At 41.2% G+C, this 26,180-nt stretch overlaps 2 protein-coding genes across 2 annotated transcripts in view; one reads left to right on the forward strand and one right to left on the reverse strand.

Annotated features, from left to right (window-relative positions):
• Positions 1-6,196: 6,196 nt before the first annotated feature.
• On the forward strand, positions 6,197-16,055 carry IL7 (interleukin 7). The gene is made up of 5 exons (XM_050892627.1): positions 6,197-6,232; positions 9,648-9,790; positions 13,398-13,484; positions 14,247-14,399; positions 15,873-16,055. Exons 1-5 carry the CDS (start codon positions 6,223-6,225, stop codon positions 16,023-16,025), a joined length of 546 nt encoding a protein of 181 aa, XP_050748584.1. The 5' UTR covers positions 6,197-6,222; the 3' UTR covers positions 16,026-16,055.
• A 3,682-nt stretch (positions 16,056-19,737) lies between these two features.
• The window catches only part of ZC2HC1A (zinc finger C2HC-type containing 1A), a 36,910-nt gene continuing 30,467 nt past the window's right edge, over positions 19,738-26,180 (reverse strand). The window contains exon 10 of the mRNA XM_050891670.1: positions 19,738-25,640. Coding sequence (XP_050747627.1) covers positions 25,472-25,640 — 169 coding nt within the window. The 3' untranslated portion in view covers positions 19,738-25,471. The remainder of the gene's footprint in view (positions 25,641-26,180) is intronic.

The raw sequence follows: 26,180 nt of genomic DNA on the forward strand, positions 1-26,180 counted from the left end.
ACAGAAGTCATCACATTTAAGTTTGTTTTCACACTTGGAGAAATCAGTCAACTTTTTGTTATGTATGAAAGACACAGAATATCCTTTCCTAAAATAAGCATTTATTCAGAGAAGGGATTTTACAAAAAAAACCCCACAACTTTCAGATGGGAAAAAAAAGGTCTTTCAATGAATTTAGTAACACACCTAAACCCTTCATCAGAATGGTTGTAATGGGTCACGTACTTTTATTAATATACATCCAAAGCAAAGAGAAAATAACCATTAGCACCTTGCAATATATTTCCAAGATTTAAGACCTGAAACTTTTTGCTCAGGTAGACTCTGGTTCTACAAAATTGCAGGTGTTTAATTTTACTCCCTGGCACAGTGGCTCCACCGAAGTTGCTGTCACTTTCCAGGGTGACCCTCTGCCTGCTTTTAAAACCAGGAGGAAGACTCCCAGTTCTCTTAAAAAAAAAAAAAAGAAGAAAGAAAAAAAAGGAAAAGAAAGAAATGGAGTAATATTTCAGGGACAGTTTGCCATGGGTATTACTTACCAACCACATTTTCTCAAGATAAATAATGGGCAATGAAGGAGAGGAGAGGAGAGGAGAGGAGAAAATTAAAAAGAAGAGTTCAATAAATGCCTTTTTGTACTTGTATATGTAACATTGTAAAAAAGAGCCACCACTAAAAGACACATAAGTTCACACAATTTATAAAATATAATTCATTATAATTTTGGAAAAACACTCTTAACAGCACAACACCAAAACCAAATGAACCTCGAAGACCCTGAAATGCAATGAAATTTTCATAATTTCAATATGGGTGAATATCTCCAAAGACCATTGCTGCTATCAAACCTTCCCCCTCCCTGAAACTGCACTTTTTAAAGTAGGAATAGCAAGAGAAAATGCATTGACAGAACACCCCCCCCCCCAACCCCTTCTTTCTTCCGTGGCTCACTAAAGCAGAAGCAGGATTTTCATAATTTGTCCCAGCTGAAACATTCATTTCTCCAACATTTGAGAGCCTCGTCCAAGGCACCGAAACAGATAACAACTGGCTCGAAAACCTCCATTCGGTGAAGAGGACAACCCCACTAAAGCCTCTCATTGCCATGGAGTTGACGTAAGCAGCTGATGTGACCCACGGGCACAGTAAGGGCTGGGTTGTGGGCACACCCCGGGCGCCAGCAAAAGGAGACCAGAAACGGTTCCCGTGCCTGCCGGAGGCTCCCCCGGTGCCTGCCGAACGCCTCGCCCGCAGCATCGCCGGGGGGAGGAGGGCCACGTCCTGCGCTCAGTGCCCAGCGCTCGCCGCGCTCGCGTGCAGTCTGTCGCACCACTGGGTGAATGGGGACCGGAGCTCTTGGAGAAAGCGTCGAGGCTGCTCTGCTTCATTTAAAGACAGATGTTTGAGAGTGCATTTCTGAAACTGAGCCTTCTCCTCGGTGAACTGAACTAGCACCCCTCTTCCCACCTGCAGTCATAGCTCAATTACAATAATTCAACAGCAAGTAGGAGAGCTTTAACAGGAGGGGCAGTGAGAGCCCAGAAGGTGGTGGCAAGGGCTGTTTCTTGCTCCTCGGGTTGAGCGTGCTGACCCTCAGGCTGGAAGCCCAGAGGGGTACAAGCCTCCTCATGCCACCGGACCGGCACAGGCAAAGCGGGCTCTGGGATGGATTCACGGCTGGGAACACGGGTAGTGCCCCTGGCAGCCAGGAGTGAGGAGCCTGATTCCCACTACTACTGCCTTACACCACACCATCTCCTCAACATCAGTAGTGCTGCTCTTAGGAAACTCCCCTTTCACAGTGGTGGTTTATCAAAATCCCATTATTCGGCATGTTGTTCTTGATAAAATCTTTATTGGCATCTTCCTGTACTGCAAGACAGGAAGATAAAAGAATTACCACTTTCTATTGAAGGAATAAGCTTTTCCACAGCTTGATAACAAAAATTTCCTGTGAGCTTCCCACGCTTCCACAATTCTTATCTTAAACAGTTTTCCAGAAATATTTTTTTTCTTTCCTAACCTCCATTGGGAAAATTACCTTGAATTCTCACCAAAAAAAGAGATATATACATTACATTTGAGTGAATGTAAGATATAATTCTGCATTAAAAACCAGTGTATCAGTCAGTTCACATTTTTTTCAGCACACACCCCAGTGACAGGACAAAGGATTTGTGCAGAAAAAGTAGCAACGGCAATTCAACAAAATGGCTGTTCTGATGTAATGACAAAATTAGGTCCCTCAGTCTTGCTTAAATACGACAGAAGATTAGAACTTCCCAGACCTGAGTATCAAAGGGAGTTTTGTGCACACAATAAACTTAACTCCGAATCCCAGTTAAGCAGGGATCCTCTTGTGGTTTTGGGTTTTTTTGGAGGGTGGGGTAGGAGGGAATATGTCTCTTCTTCCCCCGTCCCCCATAGTTAGATGAGAATAATTTAAGTACCAGACACATTTATTCTTAAAAATAAGAACATCAATAACAGTGGCCACGCTTTCCTGAGTTCCACTGGTTTGTGACAACTGCAGCACGTATGTTTTACTCCAAAATAAAATAAAAAATTGATAACTTTTCAACTAATTTTATCCAATAATACAATCATTCACTAATGGTACTGTAAGTTTGCAAGCAGCCTAAAGTCAAATCTAAAGTCATGAGCAAAAGATCTTTTCAAGCTGACAAGCAACAGCTGCAGAAAGACAGCCACATTCCCAGAAGTAATTAGTCTTTCAAGAACTGAATCTTAACAAGAAATCATGTGCTTTACAATCATGTAGCTACCCAGGAATATTGGTATTCCGGTGGAGGTTAATATGTAATGCCAAAATAGCTGCATTTCTAAGAATAAATTTGACCAGGTCAGGAGACAATTGGATCTTTAAATTCCAACTTTAGAGAAACTATCCTTGGAAAATGTACTGAACAGAATCACGGAATATGTTCATCCACGAACAGATAAAATTACTGGTGCCTTTCAGTTGTTAGCTACGCAATTTGCAGTCCTTTCTTTTACAGTTTTAAAAGTTATTTTTGAAAGCAGTGTGAAACAGAAAACTGCACACATTTGCACTAATGCCCTGCATTAGACCACATCTTTCCAGAAGTCGCTTATTTGTACGTTTACTTAGTCAAATTATTTACATAGTAAAGCTAATATATCTCTTATTAAAACAGGCAGCCCTATAAATTGTCAAGGTATTAAAGAGAAGTGGGACACCTAATGCCTGGGAAATTCTACAGAAATATTTCAGTTTTATTCTCTCCCCGAAGGTTTTACCCACAGCCACAGTCAAGCTGCAGCTTAATTCAACTCCAGAGGGAGAGTTCTCTATTTACAGCTCGGTACCAACTGCATTTCACAAAATGGGCAAACCGATATCAATCATTTAGACTAGGTAAGTCTCAGATGGGGATAAACTTTTATACCTTCAAGACGCCTTTCATGAGTTCTTGATTAAAATGGACTCTTAAGATGATATTCATATAATCAGTCTTAAATTCCTTCTTTTAATATTTCAACTGGTTGGTGTCCTTCTTTAAAAAATAGGCAATTACGTCCGCTGAACATAGTCTTCTGAAGCCTTGCATTTGGTCTTTCTGCAGGTAATCTTTTCAGAAAAAATCATTGCTAAATTACTAAAAGAAGTACTTTGAAAACAAAGTGCATATAAAGATTCAAAATATTTTAAAAAGCACATAAAAGTTACAGTCAAAGCTTGAATATTTAAGCACCCTCCACACACAAATACATCAAATAACATCTATATCCTAAGTGTATGCCACAGTCCAGGGTTAGGTCACATAACAGGGATTGACTGGGATCTAAATACATGATTAGGGCCAAAGTACAGATCACACCATCTATTTGTCACTTTGACTAAAGAAAAAGTTCCACATACATGCAACGGACAGACTCACATCTTCTTAAAAAACAGCAGGCAAGACCCTGCCACTACCGAAGAAAAGAGCAAAACTCCTATTAACGCTCCAGCATCACCTTTCAGAGGTATGTTCCCATTAATGTGTAAAGCTACTACGCTGACTTCTGCCATCAATCACACTATTTTTAAAAAATTTAAATTGAAGCAATTATCAGTCTTCCAATAAGAAACTGGAAGAACTACTTGCCTAGAAGGAAAGTTGATCTTGTGGATATGGTTTTGCATGACTGGAGCTTTATAGGGCAGCTTTTTCAAAACCTTTGAGTTTTGAAAGTGCCAGTCTCTAAGTGCCAGACCCTAGAAACAGCTAGTCATAAATTTGCTTGTGTTACACCAGGTACTATTCCCCCCCAAAAGAAGAGTTCCGTGGCATTCTCTGACCTGCACACACCAGCAAATTCAAATGTGCATGGAAGGATGTTTTCAGACAATATTTGGCAGAAGAGGGAAAAGAAGACAATAAATGAAAAAAAGAGTGCCAACTTAAGACACATCTAAGAACTAGATAATGTAGCTATTAGTGAGGCAAAATCCTTGTCCAAATTCAAGAGCTGAGCCATCCGTCACATCCAGCCTGGCACACATTAAGGGAACAAGCAAGGACAGGTGCCTGCTCTTTGTATGGAGCTGCGTTGGTATTGACCACCGTTCCTTGCCCAAACAGTATGGTAGTGATGTGAAATTATCACTAAAGCCAACCTGCTCAAAGCCAAAGGGGTGGAAAACACCCTCACTCTTGAATCTTGTCAGAATACTTCTGAAGAAGGATTGATTAAATTTTTTCCAAAGAAAAACTCGGGAGAAATGTATACCCAATCCAAAGCAGAGCATAGTCCAGAGACACGTAAAGAGGGCTAAGTACCTCCTCGTACGTGAATGAAGTGGCTCAATTCCAGTACGAGAGAACAGGAGGAAACCATCCTGAGCAGTCTACACCTTAGCCATCTCCATATATTTGCTCCTTGATATTCACACCCCAGTATCTATCCCCCCTTAGATAAGCACCCTTATGAGAAGGGAGAGGGCTTATGGAATCAGCTCTCTGTGCTCATGTGGAGCAGGAAAAGTGATGCAGAGCTCAAAACTCAAAAAGTATGTTGGGCAGGAGATGTGAAGGGGATGCTACAAAGACATTTCATACCCTATTTTATTCCAAGCCTTTTCACCTGCACCAAAGTATCAATTTTTGCATTCTGAATTTACCTAGAAAAACACATCTGGCTACAGCTCTGTCTTTTAGAACTTGAGCTTCTTCTACACTAAAACACCTTCCCGAGCTTTTCTTAATCCTCTCAGATTTCTCAAGATGAGCTGGCGGGGGGGGGGGGGGGGGGGGGGGGGGGGGGGGGGGGGCAAAGTCTGCAGAAAATCATCCATCTTGCGCTTTTGACCTGATGCCAGCAGCCTGGGGTAACCCTCGACCTGAGACGCAGCCCTCTTGGCAGTCCCGCCTCCCACGACCCACCCAGGGCCAGCTGAGCGAGCGATAGGGCACTGCGGAGCGGCTCAGAAACCAAAACCAAGCCTCTCTCCTCCAGAAGAGCGACTCCCGAACACGGTTGGGTTTTTGGTTTTTTTTCACCGTCTTTTGTTTGTTTGTTTGGTTTTGGGGTTTTTTTAAGGATTTCCTCCCCGCGGATGAGCGGCTCTTTCCACGCGCACTGCCAAGGTCCATCCTTCCCTCCCTGGCCGCGCACACGGCACTGGGCGTGTAGCCGGCGCTCTATGTAACCCCCGCCGGCACGGCACGGCCCCGCCACAGCCGGTCCGGGTCGCCCGCGGGGATCCCGACGGCGCCCGCCGCTGTCGCCCTCCTCCGGGCGCGCCCCGGCCCCGGTCCCGGCCCCTGCCCGCCGCCGGTCCTCTCCGCCGGGCCCGGGACGCTCGCCGACCTCCCCGGTGGCGGAGCGGGGATGCCGCCTCCCCTGGCGGCCGGCCAGCTGCCCGCGCCCGCCTCGCCGCGCTGAAGCCGCGGAGCCCGGGGCCGCGGCGGGGAGCACCGCGGCCGCCGGCGGAGCAGAAAGTGAAAGTACCTGCCGCCGGCGGAAGCCCCATGGGAAAAGCAAAGCCCGGCCGTCCCGCAGCCGCCTCTGACAGCGCCGCGCCCCCCCAGGGCAGGCGGGCGGCGGGGGGCTGCTGAGCCGCGCCCGGCCGCCGCCGCTCCTCTCGCCCCCCGGCGCGGCGCTCCGCGGGCTGCAGGCACCATGGGCGGGACGGCGCCGGCAGCATGACCGCGGAGCCGCCGGCGCAGCTCCCTGCCACCTCCCCCGCGGACCATGTTCCATGGTAAGGAGCGCGCACCGCGCCGCACCGCGCCGCACCGCTCCGCGCCGCTCCGTTCCGCAGGCGGCGGCGGGCAGAGCCGCGGGGGGCTCCCCGCTCCACCTGCGCCCGGGCTGGGCTCCGCCGCGACGCGCCGCGACGCTCCGCACCCCCGGCCGCGCTGGCTCCTCACCGGCTCCGCTGTCTCCGCGCTCCCGGCCCCGCCGCCTCGCCTGCTGTGGCGGCGCGGTGCCGCCCGGTGCCCTTTTAAACTGGCGGTGACGGCCGGGGAAATTCCCAGTTTTGCTTTTTTTTTTCCCCTCGCTTTTCCCCTTAGAATGAAAGTAAAAGCGCCCGGTTCCCATCCCGCCCGCTGCCGGGAAGCGGGGCCCGGGAGTGGCGGAGGCGGCGGGACGGTGCGGGGCGGGGGGAGCTGCGGCGAAGCGTTGCCCCCCGCCGCTCCGCGCTGCACCGCGGGCGCCGGCCGCCCCGCGGGGCGCACGCAGGTGCCGCGCCGCGCCGGGGCCGCCTCGCCGTCGGGCCGGCGGAGCCCTGCCTCCTCGCCCGGCGGGCGGCGGGAGGGACCCGCGGAGCCGCGGCGCGCCCGTCCGCACCTTTGCACGGGTTCAGCGAGGGCGGAGGGAGAAAAAAAATCGCTGTTCGCCGCTGCCGTCGGGGATTGCGGGCTGCGGAGCGGGGCTGGGCGGCCGGGGCAGGGGGGCAGAGGGTGCCGCCGGCGGAGACGCGGGTGGTTTGGGGGGGGCCGGCTGGCCCCGCAGGCAGGCTGCTGCAGGGAGCCCGCGGGGTCCGGCCGGGAGCGCGCCTCGGGCGCGGCGCGCCGGGAGTGCCACTGCCAGGCTGCATGCACAGGAGGGTTTTTTTAATTAAAAAACCAAGAGGGGCTTTCTTCTGTTTGGAAATACTGGAATACTAACTCTTCCTGGCTTTTCTGGGAGAATTTTTTGGGGCTTTCCAGATACGACTTACGAGTTTTCGGGAGTTTACTGAAAGGATGGGGTATTACCAGTAATACACGCTCCCTTTCTTTTGAAGTGCTGGTCGTATGGAGCACTATCAATTCCGCTTCTTTTGAAGTTACCTAACTTTAAGAAAATTCCTTTCAATTTTCAGTCTAAAGCTCCTGGAACTTTTTATGACACTCGTCTAATGGGTGCCAGAGGACTCATTTAGGAACGTCTGAACAGGTTTCATCGCGACCCTGCGATGGGTCATGGGACTTCATGAGCGTGCAACATCTCTTTCAGAATTAATCTGCTTTGATTCTGTAATTTCCTCATTTTAAAAAGATTCACAATCTGCACAATACAGAGAAAGCAAAAATAAAAGAAGTGACTTTGCAGTTTTCAGCTATTATCTTCACTTGTGGCTGGACAGACCAAGTTTTAAGTGATGGAGTCTGTTAGATTGATTTTAGTTTAGAAGAATGTTATTTGTGTCTTTTGAAGCATATTTTTGAAGCAGCGTATCCAAGTTGCTTGTATCACTGTTATTTGGAAACAAGCATTGCAGTTCTTTTTTTTGCTCTGGAATCAAGAGGTGCAATGGTATATTGAAAAAATGTTGTCCTGTAATTGAGTTCTTGCATTTTTTTGTAAACTTCTTTTAAAATATTAAATCTCAGTCCTACAAACTGATAATTCACTTGGCACAGATATAGTTAGCATAGAGATTTACAAAGGTAAAGCTCTGTGGAAGTCAGTTGTCCACTTGGAGCTTGAAGATCATAATAGATTCGCCTTACCTAGTTTTTATATTTACTACATGTAGGATCCATTTAGGATCCATTTAGCTCTTCAGGGTAGATTTTTTGAAATACTACTAGACCTCGGTTGATCAGTATATGAAAAGGTTAGAAAATTTGGTTTTCAGGCCATCAAATTTCCCATTAAAATTTGGCATGCAGCTTGCCACAAGAAGAATTTTGGAATTCAGCTTGTACAGGTAAAAATTTTCCAGTCCTGTTTCTAGGACAGAGATGTACATCACAGCATGTTCACAAGTAATCTGTCAGGAAAAAAAGCTTTGGTAGTCAGGTAGAGCGGTATGCATTCTGCTTTGAAGCAGCAGTGTGCGGTGGGAGTCAGCTGGGATGAGCTGTGAGGGACTGTGTTTCTCTGAATGGCAGATGAGCGCATGGTGTGACTGTGGTTCTTGCATCACAGAGGTTACGTGGCTCGGTAAAGATTAGGGTCAAGTTTCATTGCTTTCTTCTTAGTTACTGAAGATTTCTCTCTGAGGCTGGGATTTACTAGTGACGCCCAAGTCCAGAGATGCTCTCCTCTGAGTGCTGGACTGGCTGTACCCAATGCTCCCCTCCTCGCTGGAGAGGAAGGAAAGTAGCAGCTAGGGTCAGGGCATCCCTTCTGCCTTTCCTGGCTGCAACCCCACAGTTACTCTGTATGCTGTTGTTGTTCTTACTGAGTAGCAGAGATGGGTAGAAACAGCTCATACTAGTCCAGGAACCTGCTGCGATCTTTGCTAATCCTCCAACCTAAATTACCAGCTCTGTTTTTTTCCAAAACCTTCCATTTAAGCATCATCCTAGCCAGTCTAGCTGTAGGCCAGTCTAATTATGAGGTTCCTAATCCCGGTATCATCCTGTACCCAGTCTCCCTCATTCCCAGCATCGGGCCAGTCACCTGCAGCCGCCAGTTACCCTGTCAGTCCCTTCAGGATCTTTTGATATTTTGGTCTTTTCTCTCTGCCCATCCTCACAGAACTTGTATTTTCCTGGATGTCATGCAAGGACAGAAGACCAGGGGTCTGAGCAAAGCAAGATGGTCCACTGAAGGGAGAAACAAAGTGAGGGGCAGTGAGATTTGCTCCAAAAGATTGCAAAAATCTTGAAGAGAAGGGTGTGTTGCCGCCTTATCTCATGTTATGGCCACTAGTATGGATTTGTACATTTGGTCAGCCCGAAAATGTGTTTAAACATACTTTTGACTTAAAGACGTGTTCATGGGCATTTGTAGAATTTATCATATGAAAAATGGACAATTAGGATGAGATTCAGCTGCAGATTAAGACACTTGAATGTCTACACCTATTTGACTAAGACACTTACTTGTCTACATATGTACTAGGTGGTTATGGTCCAATTATGGTCAATGGAGAGACCTTGTCAACGCTTGCAGTGAAGCCTGGAGATGAATTCAGCCCAAGTAGACACCAAGTGGCTCGTCAGCTCAATAGCTGTAGGCTCTTAACCACGCTGGCTAAAGCATCCTTGAGTATGAGGGAGTTTAGACACCCAAATAGTGTCTTAATCTGGAGCTGAATCCTTCCCTCAAGGTACAAGTCATTTGGTTGTACAAAGATCCCTTTTAAACGATTTTAACAGATTACAGAATGTATTTGTTAATACAGCATACACTCTATGGCATTTAATATGTGCTTAACTGCTCTTGTTGTAATCCAGCCTTTTTTAGATCTATCTTTCGGGTTCTGCCACTGCTCCTTGTTCTGTCTCCAGTGAATTCATCTAGTTGTGCAATGGGAAATAAAACAACTGAAATCCGTGTGAAGTATGAGAATATACTAAGCCACGACATCAATGAGCTGGTAGGTAATAGCTCTTGGGCATTCAAAAAATGTTGATTATTTTTAGATGATAGCAAATAATAATAAAAAAAAGCTGTAATGTTAACATACGATAAAAGACTAATTTAAAATGACACATTATCCTGGAATTGTGGCTATATTTGAGGGGGTACGACAATTCAGTCTCTTTAAAATCTCTGAAATCTGTGGATGCTGCCTGTTTGCATGTACAAATACCGTGATACAGGTATTTGTGCCTGTGCACCATGTAGTTAGACACATGTACCATTTGGCCCTAAATAGTATAATATATTACATGAAAAAGTACTCTTTTCTGAAGTAATTTCATGACTACTTCTGTTTATATCTTCTTATCAACAGAAGAAAGCATTGCACAACCTGTAATTTGTTCTACTAATTGTAGACTTCTTGACTGAAGTTCTGTGTTGTCCATTGAATACAAATGCAGAGGCACAAAATTCATACAACAGTAAAAGTTTCTTTGTACTTTACCTATTAATATATCTTGTTTAGCCAACAAAGAATCAACTTTTCTAGATGGCAGCAGAGAAAAACTTAACTTTCTCAGTTGTAAATCTCCATTATGGCTTTATCAGCCAGATTTATTACATCTTTGCGAAACAGTATCATAACAGTTTACCGATCCATGCCCAAAACCTACCTTCCAACTCTTCATCATGAATTATTAACAATTAAATTAATCTGTCAAGAACACTTTCATGGGAGAAAGCACTTTCCATAGTTGGATTAGCAGAGGCATTTCTACGAAAATGGGATTTTTCTGACAGTTTGTCACTAAATGAGAACTCACCATTCTGTTGCAGTCTTAAATCAAGATCTATTTGCATGAAATACAAGTGATATACAGTGCTTTTCCAAAGGTGAAATCAGTAGCCATTGTATTTCTTCACACTTACGATCCACCACCATCCTTCAGAGCATTATGCCAGTGGTTTCCAGCCTTTCTCTACCAAGACACATCAGCCCTCATCTGGAAACAAAATACCTTTAGGGTCAAGGAACGATCATGTAATGTTCAGAAACATTCCGATCATGTTGTGTTTGTTGAGATTATGAAGAGAGAAAGGTACTTCTCCATAGATAAATTACCTTATCCTGAGCAAGGCACCAAAGTTGGGGAAAATATTCATGGCCATATTAGAACAGATAAGTAGCCCCTTTAGTTTGTCATCTTATTTCTGACAAAGACTAGCGTTTCCCAGAGAACAAAAGTAAACCCTCTTGGTGAGCAGTTATAAGATAGCTGACCTGTAAGAGAAAACAATATGACAGGAATAACAGCCTCTGGGAGGCAGATCCTGCTGTCTTCCTGTGGTGGAGAGCCATGAGGCGCATCCCAGCTCTGCTGGAGCTGCAGGGCCAGGGAAGCTGGGGGGTGTCCCGGGCTGGAGGTGGCAATGCCTTGCCACTGCCCAGTTGCAGGATGAAGCTTGATGCACTCAGTGCCCCAGGGTGCCACCGAGGATTTGCATGGATCAGTGCCATTCTTCCAGATACATTTTGAAAGTCTTTATCTTTTTTATTGTAATAAATATTATAGAGTGTTTTAGGAGATAGGTAAGAGGTTTTTAGGAGACTGTATGAGAACTAAAACTGTTATCCAAGTAAATAATCAAACAAATAAATAAATAAATAAAACCTTAGTGAATTAATGTTTGTGAAAGGTAATGGGAATGTACTGAACTCTGAAGCTTTTACTGCCTGGAATAGGCATGCACAAGCAACTACTGTGCAAGTTTCTTCATTTTGCTGTCTTTATTTTTCCCAGTTTAAGAGTGGTTCATTTGTCTTCTATGTAAAATCAGTGTATAGTCTTGTCACTATAACTTAACAGCAAATATTATGGACAGTGCTGTTTGGGTGATAGCAACTGCCCACTAGGCACTTTCCTGCAATTGCAGAGCCAAAGTCAATAACTTCCAGTCCCTCAGCCTGATGTTTGGAGGCAGTTATGGAGATGACTAGTGGGTTATATACTAGACCTCTGTAAGTTAATTTGATTTTCACTAATGCCTTTTCTGAGGCCAGGATTTCCCTTAGGTTGCTTTAGTCACAGCCAATAGACTGCCTTCAGTAAATGGTTACTGTACGTTATACTAAAGATGATCTGAGGAAGTCAGTGAGAATGGGTAAATCCCTTAGCAGTTTGCAATTGAAGCCACAGATATATAGGTTTTAAGGTGATTATTTATTTATGTGTTTATTTTTAAATCTTGGTGCTGTGTGACTGCAGCAAAACTTCGTTCTGTTGTGGTACAAGCAGACATGTGCATTATCTTCCCAATGTTTGGGGTTTTTTTGTCAGTGAATATTTGACTCCCTAAACTCTTGGTTTTGAAAACACTTCCTGGGTGAAGTTCTATTCATCTTATGAACTTCTGAAATACAGGCAACATTACGCAAAAATCTGCAGAAAAACTTCAAGAATTCAGTTGTCTAATGTGTTCATATGCATGCCTAAGTGAGGAGATCTAACACAATATTGACATGAGCTGCCTTTTTTAAAGCCCTTCTGGTTGTATTAGGTTTTCTGGATACAGGCTGAAGAAGAAAGCAAAGGAATTTTGTTGAGTTGGGTTCAGTTGTCATCTCAATGACAAGTGTGAAAGTACAAGAAAAACCCAGAGAATAAACCACTGATAAAAGATTATGGTCACGCAAAGGGAGCAAGTGGTATTGCTTAGGACATCTTCTGTTAATGCATATGCAAAGTGAGTGCTACAATCTGTTTAGATGCCTGGGGCATGTATTTATTGAGACAAACATTGACAAACATTGTATTTGATGTCTGTATAAGATTTATATATTCCTGTATGTTTTAAAATGCCAAAGAACCAAGACTTCAATAGAATATGAAGGTTTAAAATTAATAGATTTGTGTCCAGTTCTGGGCTCCCCAGTACGAGAGAAATACGGAGCTACTAGAGAGAGTCCAGCAAAGGGCCACCAAGATGATGAAGGGACTGGAGCACCTCCCCTACGAAGAAAGGCTGAGAGAGCTGGGACTGTTCAGCCTGGAGAAGAGAAGGCTCAGGGGGATCTTGTCAATGTGTAGAAATACCTGAAGGGAGGGTGCAAAGAGGACGGAGCCGGGCTCTTTTCAGTGCTGCCCAGTGACAGGACCAGAGGCAATGGGCACACACTGAAACACAGCAGGTTCCCTCTGAACATCAGGAAACACTTTTTCACTGTGAGGGTGACCGAGCACTGCCACAGGTTGCCCAGAGAGGTTGTGGAGTCTCCATCCTTGGAGATATTCAAAAGCCGTCTGGACATGGTCCTGGGCAACTGGCTCTAGGGGGCCCTGCTTGAGCAAGGGGGGTTGGACTAGACGACCTCCAGAGGTCCCTTTCTACCTCAACCACTCTGTGATTCTGTGTGATTCTGTGAATACTTTTAGAAATCGTAGCTGGATTGGGATTTTCTTTGCCTGCTTGCCAAGGAAAAGCTCGGAATTGTACACTGACCCTGCTACACCTGAGGAGATGCTACAGAACAATTTAACGTTGACATCGCCAGCTGTTAGTGAGAAACTTGGCTCACTTGATGAGTACTTCCATGTTTAAACATATATGATATCTTACAGGTAAATATGTCTGCAGAGTATCGTGACAGGTGCTGCAAGAATAAAAAACATGAAAATAGCAAAGTGTTTTTCTGCAATGATACTCAGGTAAAATTTAACTTCTCAGAATTTACGTTAGAGAATACAAACTCAAAAGGGTTCTTTGTACAGTCCAGTCCCTGAATAACATATTGTGATAGAGAGTAATATTACCTTTTAATAGTCAAATAATGATACTCAGGGTTGTTCCTTTTTTGAACTTGGAATCACACAATTTGTCAAGTAAATTGATTTTTTTAAAATTAAAATATTAAGCAATTCCATATCCAAGAAGTGCTTTTTTTTTTCTACTATAAAGATTCTTTTATATTTTTAATCCAAACTAGTACAGAAAACTTATTTTGCCAATGGAAGTAAACATAAAAATTTCCCAACATCTGTTTTCATTTTTCTACAGAAAATCATATTGGCTAAGCTTTTCACTTCAGGTCTGAAAGCTTTAATAGTTTGGGCAGATCTCAAATGACAGAAAGAACAATTGCCAGCTGTTGCTGCATATTTTATCATGACTTCATAAAAGGACTGACTCCAGAAATCATTGACTGTTTTCCTAACTGCATCAGCTGATTTCATTACGGCTATGATTTCTCCCTACACTATTATTATTACTACTACAAATTGATACTTTAAATATTTTGAAGAGATGGCAGGTAGGTCAGATTAGTTATGTGTTTTATTGGAAAAGATTGGCACTATGAAAGCAAAAGAAACTAATGATAACTGATGGAGTTTTTTAAAGACAAACCAACATTATAAAGAATTAATGGTGCACAGACTGTTCAGGACATATTTCTCTTGCTCTCTTTACAGGAAATAGAATCACTACAGAGTATGGCATGCAACATGCTCAGATTCTTTCATAAGCAAAAAATCAGCAAAGACTTTAGATGGAAAGCAGCATTAGTCTCATGTGGGACACTACAGGTTCTACAGTGCAAATGTGAAAGACATAAAAAAGAAAAGGTGAGTGGTAGTGATGGTCTACAGTTTATTGGAAGTATGTGACTTACTCCTTAGAGCTCTTCAACACAGACTATCATATCTACCTCTCAAAGGTACAACTATCATGCACGTTATAGGCACGATGAATTTTGCTCTGTATAGCGTATGTCTTTTAATAGACATTAAGCCCAGTGCAAAGACCAAGTAAGACAATGATCTGGAAGTCTATAGTGAAGATACATACTCTGGTTCAGTACTGAAATACCCGTTTTAATTCTCCAGTAAAAGACAAAGACCACACTTGTGCGAAGGCGGCCTTTAACTTCTCTAATGTATAAAGTCATCGTTGTTACTTCTCATTGGGATTCTACCCTAAGATTAATGTTTAATTTGGTTTGTTTCAGCAAACAATTAGTGGGAGTTTCTCTCCTTTCCATAATCACTTTGATCTTTATTTTGACCACAATATCTCAAACTCAACAAGAACCGTGAGATATGAAAATACTTGGATTTTTAGTCATTGGCAGAATCTGGTCTTTGATGTGTCACTCAAATCTAGCACAATGATCTACAGACTACCATAGCAAAGGAAGAGCGTTAAGTGTGGCTCACAGTTACCTACTGAACACAAAAATATTGACCAGCATCAAACAGCTTCCCCATAGGCACCAAAGGATATAATTCTTTATGACTGGCTTAAATAGTTGGATTGAAGGCTGCATTTAACTCATTCTTTTTCTCCTTGAAATGGAGAAGCTCTTATAATCTAGGACCAGATCTTCAAAGTAATGTTGGTGTCTATATTTTGCTTAGCCACCTGTGGTGAATCCAATGTTTGCCTTACCATAAAACGTATCCCAGTTAAGTCACAGAAGTCAGAGTGTCACCCTTGAAGCTCCTGCCTAACCTTGTGGATGCCTGGTTTTATTTAAAGACCGATTAAAGTCATTTGGTAAAAATCATGAACAGTAATTGAATATGGACAAGAACCACGGTCTTGTTGTCTCTGGGTGAGATCCTGAACACTAGGCGACAGCACCAACCCCTGGGAACAGGTCTGTCTTGTTCCACCAGTCTCAAGGTACCACACACGTAGTCATATCTTTTGAAGTTTGGCTCACGATTTAATTGGCTTTATTTTTCCAGTCCTTCAAATAACGGAGGATAAATTTTAAACCACTGACAGAGGACTTACGTGTTCTCAGTTGCACACACTGGTTTCAGCTGTCCGTATTTGCTGTGTGTTAAAGTCGCATTCTCCCAGTCCAGTGGGCAGGGGCGGCAGCAGGGCTGTGCTCAGAGTGAGAACATCAGAGGGATGCAGGCTGTGTACTGCCACGGCACGTTTTGCGAGTAGCCCAGCTTTCTGGCTTACTTACCATGTAAAGTACCTCCATTATTATTGAGAGGTAATGGAATCAGTTCATTTTAAAAGATGTCTGTATGAAAAGAATAAGCACTTCTCAATTAACAATACAAACTATTCTTTTTTAGGTTTGCACGCAGGTAAATACACATAATAAAGAAGATACAGAAACAGGTGAACAGTACAAAAAGAAATGTAACCAAGAATTTTGTGAACTGAAAGAAAATATATCTAGCCTGCGATCTTGCTGGAATAAATTTGAAAAAATAATTTCCAGGTGATTCCAGGTGAATCCTGCTCTTTTCTTTCGAAGTGGCATTACTTGGTATCTTTGCATTTTATATGCATTCTTCGAGTAACTCTGCTCACTTATATGAACACTTTATGCCAGAATTCTGATGGAAAGCTACTGTACCTTGTTCCTGGAGACGGAATAAACAGAAACAGCTAAACCAACCTGCTGAAGTCCAAGAAGTGGAAATAAAAGACCAGCGTTTGAAACAGAACTGTGCAGAAGGCTGTGTCCCACCTTCGTGCTCTGGAAACTCCTTCGAATTTTCTGATCTTTCGAGTAACTTTGTAATACCGTCATATGAAAGCAATCTACTTACATGTCTACTGCAATTTATAAAACCATGTTAGAAGCTGCAGGTGAAGAAAACAGTATGGAAAAGTAGCTGGTTTCTTTATATAAAACGCATCAAGGACCAAAAGGAACAATTTGCCAAACAAGCAGCGGATCTTGGGTCTGTTCTGCTGATGCAATAATGTTGTCAGCGTGGGTATCTAATGGGTCTGCAAACCGATTTAGGTTTGGAAAAATAGGGAAAAGGTTAACTTTTTGAAAAACTTAGGAAGGGTACTGGTTTTTGAGAGATGTAGCACACTTCTACTGGCTGAAGTAGAGGCAAGACAGTGAGACCTATGCAAGGTGAAAAAGGAGATGCCTGAATGTAAGTTTGTTCAGCTGACTGGAAACAGCACTAGAAAGTGCTAGATAGTTTCCAGCACTGACTGGAAACTATCCTAGAGTTAGCTGCAGGAGGAGCTAGAATTTCTTACCTTCAGATTGTGATTTCTTATATGCAATTATTTTATATAACATGTTTAACGTGTTAGACAAACATGACTTAAAATGTGTGAATATTTTCAGAGAATAATATATTGGCATTTAACTAATAAAGTGTTCATATTTAATTTTGGATAAATAGAAGTATTTTTATAGTTGTTTATAACTCTTTTACAGTTTCTTACTTTGATATTATAACTCCTTTGGTAATAAAATATTTGTCTTCTATGGAATTGGGCTGTTGACTTTTTGGGTGTCATTACTCCTTTTTTAGCTTTTTTTCCTAGCTAGTCATTAAAAGCACAGCTGGTAATGTAACCTCCAGCTGCTTGGGACTTCCCATTATAAAATACCTATTTCTTAGTTGCTTGTTACCCGGCCAGTTTAGGTAAACATTTTCATACCAGGTGTCTGCCTTGGACTAAATACTTTGGGAAATCTTTAGTTAACTCAGCCTGTTGTTTCCTGGTTCAGAGTAAGGTAGCATATATTGTTTTATCTGTGCTAAAAGAAATTTTCCATGGAACTACCCTGCAAAATTTTTAGTATTCAGAACAAAGACCTGAAAAAATGGTGGGATGTGCTTCGAAGAACTGTATAGATCTCCTTTGACTGGAATAAGATCACCTCACTGCTAATGGTGAGGGAAGAGGTTAAGAGCAAAGCAAACATACTGTTTTGCTTTCCTGGAATACATCCCCTCCAACCCCCTGTCTATTTACAGTGAAGACTTCTTGAGGTAGTACTATCTTTGTAAAACTGTGATCGAGACTTTCACATATTCTCTTTAGCTCTTGATGTAAGAGATTGCAAATTTAACTCCAAACACTGAAAAAAACCCCAACCCAACCCATAACTCTTTTATGTAATAGGAAAGGGAAACAGATTTCCCAATATTGTACTGCAGAGAAGAGAATGTAACCGCTATTAGTAAGGACTTCTCTGGAAATCCCTTCTGCTGAAACCCCTGGAGTCCGAGGATTAAATTTGTCTCTGAGACTGAAGAACAGTTGCTTTTTTTTTGGAAATTCAGGAACAGTTGAAAGCCAAGATTTATTCCCTAATAACCACTTAGCAAGGAAAGGTCAGTGAGAATTACAAGAAAAACACCCAGATACAATATTAGCTACTACAAAACTGGAAGTTCAGTCAGCTTAAATGACTTAGGCAGCAGCCCACAACTTAAATCTTGAGGCAAATAAAGCAGTTTCAGGCCTATCCTGGGGAAAACGCCAAAGTTAGATCTAGAGCAGAAATTTAAATTGAGTGATTATGAAATTGTGTTTTTTATCTGATTGCTTGTCTTAATATCCTGCCTGCCTGATTCTTGTTGCCAAATTTCCTGAGTCACCACTTACATGCGCAGACTAACCGCTAAACACAGTGACTGTGCTCTTTGATTTGTTCCTTCTATTTGAGGACCTTCTCTGGTCTCTCCTGAAATTACAAATGTGACAATAAACTGCTCTAAAGGAATGGGCAAAAGGATGAAAACCTTGCAGGGTATCACCACCATGCTTACCTCCCTGCCACTTTCATTTATGTATTTATTTATTTGGCCACAGCAAAGAAGGAATATGAGTAGGTCAAACCCATGATTTAGAAATACACGGAATTTATGGGAAGGTGTTAAGGGAAAACAACGTAGGTATTTAAATTAGTAAAAAGAATTTTAGCACTGTTGTTGCAAGGGATGATGAGAAAGCAAAAAGGGGTGACTAATCCCTGTGAGCAAGATAATGTTGCACATTTCTAACAGCAAGAATGAGTTAGGTGCTCTGTGGTTTGTAACGAGAAGGAAGAATTTCTGGTGTTTAGGAAGCCAGATCAACGAAGGCCACTGGGAGAGAATGTTCAAATATCACTTTACACCATCAAACAGGTGTTTACAGCTGTAGTGCTTTAGCTAAAGATGCAGGAGTAAACCTCTCCTGGCTGGTTATATGTTTCCTTCCAGTTCCGTCTCCTCAGCTTCGTGCTGAGCAAAAGAGATGTTGGCTTTATGATAGGTTTCATTCAGCAGCTACTTCAGTTTTTGTTGGGGTTTTGTTTTGGTTTTGGTTTTTTTTCCTCCTGCTATCTGATTGGAATGGTTCATGGTGAACTAGAGTAAAGAGGAAGCCAGCATGAGGAGTATCATGGAATCTCAGCACTGACAAGAGATTTTGCAGACTCCTGCCACCTAAATAAATTTCATCCAGAATGAAGGGAAAACATATCTGCCTTCCTCTGAAGAGGGTGTGGTGAACAAAAGAGACCAGTAGGAGGAACTTTCCCCTAAAAAGAGGCAAGAAAAGAGGAATTGGTCTCTACTCGTCCATATTTAGCCAAAAAAATCAGGAACCCAAACCCTTACTATGATTTCTGCTCACATATGTGAACTTTATGGGAACAATATAACTTCTGCTTTTTTTCCTGCTTAATCATTTCATCAACAAAACAGTGCTCTAACCTCACGAAGGAGAACAAACCCAGATTAAGCTTAGGTTATATATATTATACCTTACAGTCTTATTTAAAAAAAAAAAAAAAGAAAAAAAGAATTATTTACTACAGGTATCACAGTGATAGGCTCTATATAAACTAAACTCTCCATATAGTTGGGAAAAAGAAGAGATACAGAGGTAACTGTATAGAAGCAGATCACACTGATTTAAATATCTGGTATAGAGTATTTTTCAAGGTGACTGAGGAATTCAAATCTCATCTCGCAAGTCAATTAAAAAACCCATATCCTTTGAAAAGAATAACTAAGTGGTTCTCTCCCAACCACTAGGAGAAGACAATGGATGGTCGTCACATCAGGTCTGGTGTACTTGAGACCGAAGACATCACAATATTCATAAGGTTGAAATGATGTTACCTATCCCTATGCTATTTTATTTAAGACAATTTCACATTTGGCTACAAAAATGTGTGCATCACAAAAAGTTTTATTGGCATATTCGCTTTATTGTTAACAAGTGGCAAATTAGCATTAGGTGGCGATTTACATTTATTAATTAAAACAGAACGGACACTTTAAAATAAACATAATATACCAAATAAGATGCAAACAAACCCAGGAATTCTGCAAAAGAACACTGGATGGTCACAAACACAAATATTCAATGTACTGAGGGGCAAGGCAAACATAAGAAATGCAACGCTGACAAAATTAATCACCTCAAACACATGAATGAACACTTCATTTAAAAACATGGGACATCAATAAATAAACTTATGAAGATACATACTAAATATCATATGAAGGATGAACGCCAAGAGTTAGAGCAATCATATAAAGTCGGTATTGTAACAGTCGTAGAACACTCAGCACTTTACAGATCAGACCCAAATCCATTCACACTTCTGCCAGAAATCCAAATACAAATACAGAACTATGGTAAACCATGCACTACTATTTAGAAGTCATGTTCAATATTCAGCAACATTAAACTGAATATTTGATTTGCTGACTCAAAAGCTAATGTTCACATTGGAGAAATATGATTTCCCTATTGATTATTTTTATAAAGAAGAAACACTAATTAAGAGAAAATCTGAATAAGCTGTTTTCTGGCAACATGAAACGGAACGGGCCTAAGTAGGATCTTCCAGAAATGTGTATTCTGGAATGATATAACAAAAAAAAACCCCACCGAACTAGTATGCAAGCGTAATCTCTTATATAGTGAATACCGGAAAGAAAATATCAACCAAGTAACTGCTGAATATAGCTAGAGAATCTTTTACCTAACATTTCTTCCAACAACACAATTAGGTAACTCAAACCTTACTCAGAGAGTTGAAAAAAACCAAAACAAACAAACAAAAAAATCCCACCAGCAACAAAACCATCACAAGTTGGAATGACCTGTACTTGAAAGGCAATAAAACTATTTTCACCAGAGTCACCAAAACCAATTTCACCAAAGATTAAAATTGTACCCTGTCATACAACCCATATAATTATTCATAGCTTAGTCAAACTGACAAGAACTGAAGTTGCAAAAAGTGCTCTTCCAAAACACAAGTTTGTCAGCCAAGATTAAAAAAACCTTGTAACAAATTTGTTCTTTGCACACATACAAAGTCTATGTGATGGAAACTAACACTTCTTGAGAACTTTGCAATACATAGACAATACCATTTCATTTTATACTCAGACTAATTACACAGCCTACATCAGCGTGCACTACTACGTGCCGTGTTTATTAGCGTTTAAACTACTGCAGTCATACCTCCTTCCACTGATTTGATGAGCATGCATCATGAAACTGTTCTCTTCGCACACTGCATTTCAGGCGCTAACTCTCAGTTGCAACGGTGAATGAGCAGCTAGTCTCTCTCAGATGACAGAGAACTTCCATGACGCTTGAAGACTGGGTCGGGTCTTAAAATACATTGTGGAGTTACTAGCCTGTGAACCTTGCTACCTGCAGCATGCGTGGAAGAGCTTGAGCAGCCGCTGCCTGCGGCACTGCAAGAAGAGGTTCAGCGCCCAGAGCACCATGGAGAGCTCCCCAGGCACCACCACCTCCTGCCCGGCCAAGGCACCCTTCGGGTTGAGCTTTTCAAATCCACTCAGGGGAGTTTAACGGCTTTTCGGGTCTCTTTCGTGAATTTGAAAAATTCTGCCTAAACGTTCGTTTCATAGGTACAAGCTGAAATGGTGGGGAAGCACTTCCCCATGCCCACTTCCCTGGAGTGGTGTGTAAGACTGAGGGTATAATTATCCATATGACCATCTACTTAAGTTGCTGTATATTTAGAGATTCCAGTTCTGGAACTACCTATTTACTATGCATAAATATAAACCTGTGTAAGATACATCATATAAAGATTAAACCTTATGCTATGCTGGTTTTACTATTGAAGCTGGTATTTTTCATAACTGCATTGCACTTAGATCAGTATAGTTCCAATGATGCTGCACTCCTTTCCGGCACAGAGATGTCCCTTGTGTAACAGATATTCACAAAAGCAGAATGGGAATGCAAACACCCACAGGCCAGACCTCAAAACCAGCCTTCTCCTTGCTTCTTTATAAGGAATTTCACCTTTGACTTTTTTTTTTTTTTTCTTTTTCTTTTTTAATTGAATGGAAGAACCTTAGTAAGCACATTAGGAAGATACAGTAACAAACAGTAAAAGAAAGTGTGTCGTCGGGTCAGACATTGGTATAGAAATCATTAAAACAATCACATCAATAAATTTCACTTTAAATGGGCAGTAAATACATTTGTCTATTGTCTGAGGCTTCACAATCATCCAGTAGCATTCAGTCCTGTTTTGTATCAACTCTGCTTTAGCGAAACAACTTTTTACATTTGTATAACTTATGAGTTCTCACAAAATACATGTGTGTGTGCTCATGCACACACCCTATGTATCTATATACACACACACAGAACTGGAAAGACAGATGCTAAATGGAGTAATCGTATCATCCTAATTTTACACAGGAACTCTAAGCAATTTAGGCTTTTAAGTTAAATATCTGTCAACAAAACATCCAGAGGATGACACTAGCTAAGTTTAGACTCATCAGTGTAGTGCATCAGCAGTGCATAGTTCATCTAGGGGTTTTATCTTCACAACTATCAATATTTTGATTCTTGAGACATTTTGGAACACTCCCCTTTCAGTATATGTACCCATGGTTTTTCCTCCCATGAAAACCAAGGCATAAAGGCAGGGGGGAGGGCTAGGGCAAGAAGGTTTGGACCTAGGTCATTAATAAATTAAATTCAGGAACTTCCTGACACATGTAATGTACCTAAAGATTCAAAATTCAGAGTCCATTAACAGTTTATTTTTTCTTTAAATATAACAAATTTGTTTCCCATATTCGGTTCTGCAGGGGCATTATGAAAATAAATCTAGTATTTCCTAACAAACATTCCACTGAGATGGAATTACAGCAATCTGTGCTGATAACTTGTGTAACACAGTCTACAGTCTGTAACGTCAGAGACTTTAGAAACCCATGTCATTCAGTAACAAAATCAGTTGATAAAATGGAAATATACTAGGCCTCTGATAGTCTCACTATACAGTAGTAAACTGCATAGTCAATTATATTTTCATTGTCTGATTAGATTTATTGTAGATTCAAACACATACACATTATCCAATGTTACTATCAACAGTCATTTATGTTTCACTAGACCTTCTTGTAAGGCCAAATTAAAAGTTCAGGAAATCTTTTTAAAATTCTTCTTTCAGTTCAGGTTAATCCCCTGTCTAGTCCTTGCTATAACTCATAAAAGTATAAATAAAGTAAATGATGTGTCACTCGAGTAATTTACTAAATGCTGCATTGGAAGGAAAGAGTTACACAAACAGCTCAAAAAGCAGAAATTATGGTAACTGTATGTGGATTGATTTGAAACTAGGAAACCTGCCACCTACAATTCAAAGGAGAAATGTTTTTTCTACAGTTACAGCAATCCTGGAAAACCTGGAAGGTATTTATTTCCTTACTAAACTTTCCCTTTGTAGAAAGCATTTTCAATAAATGGTAAAATGCATTTTTTGAGCAGAAACAAGAACTGGAAATTCATGAAGTCAGACAAAGGAATTGATTCCTCAGTAGATGCACTAACTGATCAAACCTATTCTGGACTTGTATCTTTGCTGATGGGACACTCAGCTTGCAATAATTCAGTCTGCAGACCTCCATGGCCCAAGTCCAGGGCAAATTTTCTAAGGCAGGCTTATCTATGCAAAGGATGCAGGATTCCAATTTTTCCAAGTGCAGATATGAATGTGCCAAAATATGGATCCTAGAACCTAAGCTACCTAGAACATAATTTGGCTAAGATCTGACAGTTCTAGCTATCATTACCAGTCATCCATCCTACCATGCTCAGCAGCCAGCTTACGCAAATTATAATAAAACAAGACTACACTGAATGAAGGATAATTTCTAAAAATAATTTTGTATAAAAAGTGTAAGACAATTCCACACCATTGAACTAACATCTAAAACACTGTGGCCCGCAACATGACTACATCAAGCCTCTTAAATCTCTCATCCTCTAAGACTGGTACCTGCTTTGGAGATGCTTTTCTTCAATCGTGCTTTCTTCAAAATTGGTCCCATTGATAGTAATCACAAGTTTTGAGAATGCAAACAATGATCATAATACTATCATGGAACACTACATTGTATTTTGCATAAGCTACAAGGAAGTTATATGAATTGATACTAATGGTGTTTGCGAGCTGAAAGTAACCATTTCTGACAAAAAGAGTGTATTTATAGTGGAAAAGGCACAATTAAGTTCTTTCAGATTGTTCTTTCACGCATAACTAAGATAGTGCCAGTACTTCAAAGCAAAACTTCACAAAACAGATCACTACATTCAGATATAAGTTAAGTGACTCAGCTTGTGAATGCTTTTAATTTCTTGTGTCATTTATTAAAAAAACCCCAACAGCTTCCAGGGCCTGACCATTCTTCCCAATGAATTAATGTGAAGTCTGTTACTAACTTCAAGAGGCTGCTATTCAGAACCCAAGAATACACAAAATTGCAAAAAACCATGTAAGGTATTAACACATAAACCTATGGAGCACAGTTACTCCATTATGCACTCATATGTAAGCTGTGCTATTTGCACAGGAATAAGACTAAAAACCAGTCACTACTTACATCAAGTTCTACTGCTCTAATAACATACATTTTTATGGAACTCTTTTTTTTTGTATTGGATACATGAAGAAGGCTGTTTTCAAAATAAGAGTTCAATATTTATGTAGGATAAGCACAGACTTTGTCTCTCCTTCAGGAAATGAGGGAAGAGAAAAAAGGAGCGGGACCTTTGGAAACCTTTAAAGAAAAAAGCACAAAACTTTTAGATATGCTAGTCATGGTGGAGCACAGGAAGAGGAAGACAAGTATTTCTGAACAAAAGGAACTTAATAAAATGATGATACCATATTTGTCCTTACAAATACATAAAAATATTAACACGTTCTTATTGGCAAACAGAACACAGAAAGCCACAAACAAAAATCCTGCTTTTCTTCTTACACGTGAACACAATTCTCAGGTAGTTTTTCCACTTTGATTCTTTAAAAAATCCTAGGAAGTAACTGGAAAGTCCAATTAGGATATTACTGTTAAAGTGTTTAAAGGGATCCAGACTTTTTGCACTTTTAACTAAGAATTTATAAGGAGTTGCTCATCTTGTTTTCACTTAGAACACAGCATTTAAGTTAGTCACATATGAAGGAAATGACTCCACAGAGAAACTTTTGAAGCCCAAGTTCTTCATGGCTACTTCCCTACGGGTAAGTATTATCCTACATAAGTGAGTTAAATAATCCTTTCTCTAGTAGGATTTACAAGAAAAATAACATTGAACCACTTCTGCTACCTAAGTTACTTAACACATTTTTACCTTAATTTTAACTATTTCCAACAAAGATTAAAGAGTATTTCCTTGAATGGCACAGTTTTAGGTACCTGCTATTTTTATATACAGTATATGTATTTGCTTATAAATAACTGTGTAACCAGAAGATTGCACTCAGAAAGTTACAATATGATGTTTCAACATGTTTGCAGCATGAAGTCTAACTGGAAGGAGTGCTCTAGCTTTCCATGCAGCAGTACACAGCAGATGCTTCCGATTTCTCATTTTCTTTTTGCTTCTAAGAATGTGTTCACACAACCATTCTTCGAATTCCGCACTCACAGCAAAACTTCGCCCATTCCACTGGATACCTTGTTCCACATTCATGGCAGAACTTCGATAACTGTACAGGTGAATTTCCTTCGCTGCTTTTTGAACTTCCTCCATTCACTGAGGATGGGTAGTCTCCACTGTCATACCTAATTTTACCATCAGACCTGAAAATCCCCAGATAAAGAACATTCTCTGTAACTCAATTCAGTATAACTTGATGCAAAACTATTCTAATCCTTGCAGTGAATTACTGCTATTGTTACTGTCATTTTCATGCTTACACTTCCTATTTTACTTACAGTGGTATACCTTACAACTCTACCCAGACTCCCCTACTTATCTCCAGATACCCACCTTCCGTGCACGAAAACAAAAAATGCCGAAATTTTAGGAGCAGGATCAAATATTTGATTCACTATTTAGATTAACTGGAGTGTTTGAAAACTTAAAACTTAGCTTGTCAAAACAAGAAAGGCTAAAACAGCAATACAATTTTTATCCTACCCTTTAAACAGGCAGACAACAGACAATTTGTGTGCTTAGCATGCAAATTGCATTCAATTTCAACTGAACCACTCACTTCCCATTTGAAAGACCATTCATTTATTTTTTCAACAGCTCCTAAGATGTTTTTGACATTTCTAACACTGTCTTCTGTGCACATCTGAGACAGCTGATGACAAAGG

Source organism: Gymnogyps californianus, chromosome 2, assembly GCF_018139145.2.
Source record: "Gymnogyps californianus isolate 813 chromosome 2, ASM1813914v2, whole genome shotgun sequence".
Classification (NCBI taxonomy): domain Eukaryota; kingdom Metazoa; phylum Chordata; class Aves; order Accipitriformes; family Cathartidae; genus Gymnogyps; species Gymnogyps californianus.

Coding starts and splice junctions, on each gene's coding strand:
- IL7 (XM_050892627.1), top strand. Junction 13,485..14,246: donor TTTTCTGCAATGATACTCAG/GTAAAATTTAAC, acceptor CTCTCTTTACAG/GAAATAGAATCACTACAGAG. Junction 14,400..15,872: donor AAAGACATAAAAAAGAAAAG/GTGAGTGGTAGT, acceptor ATTCTTTTTTAG/GTTTGCACGCAGGTAAATAC.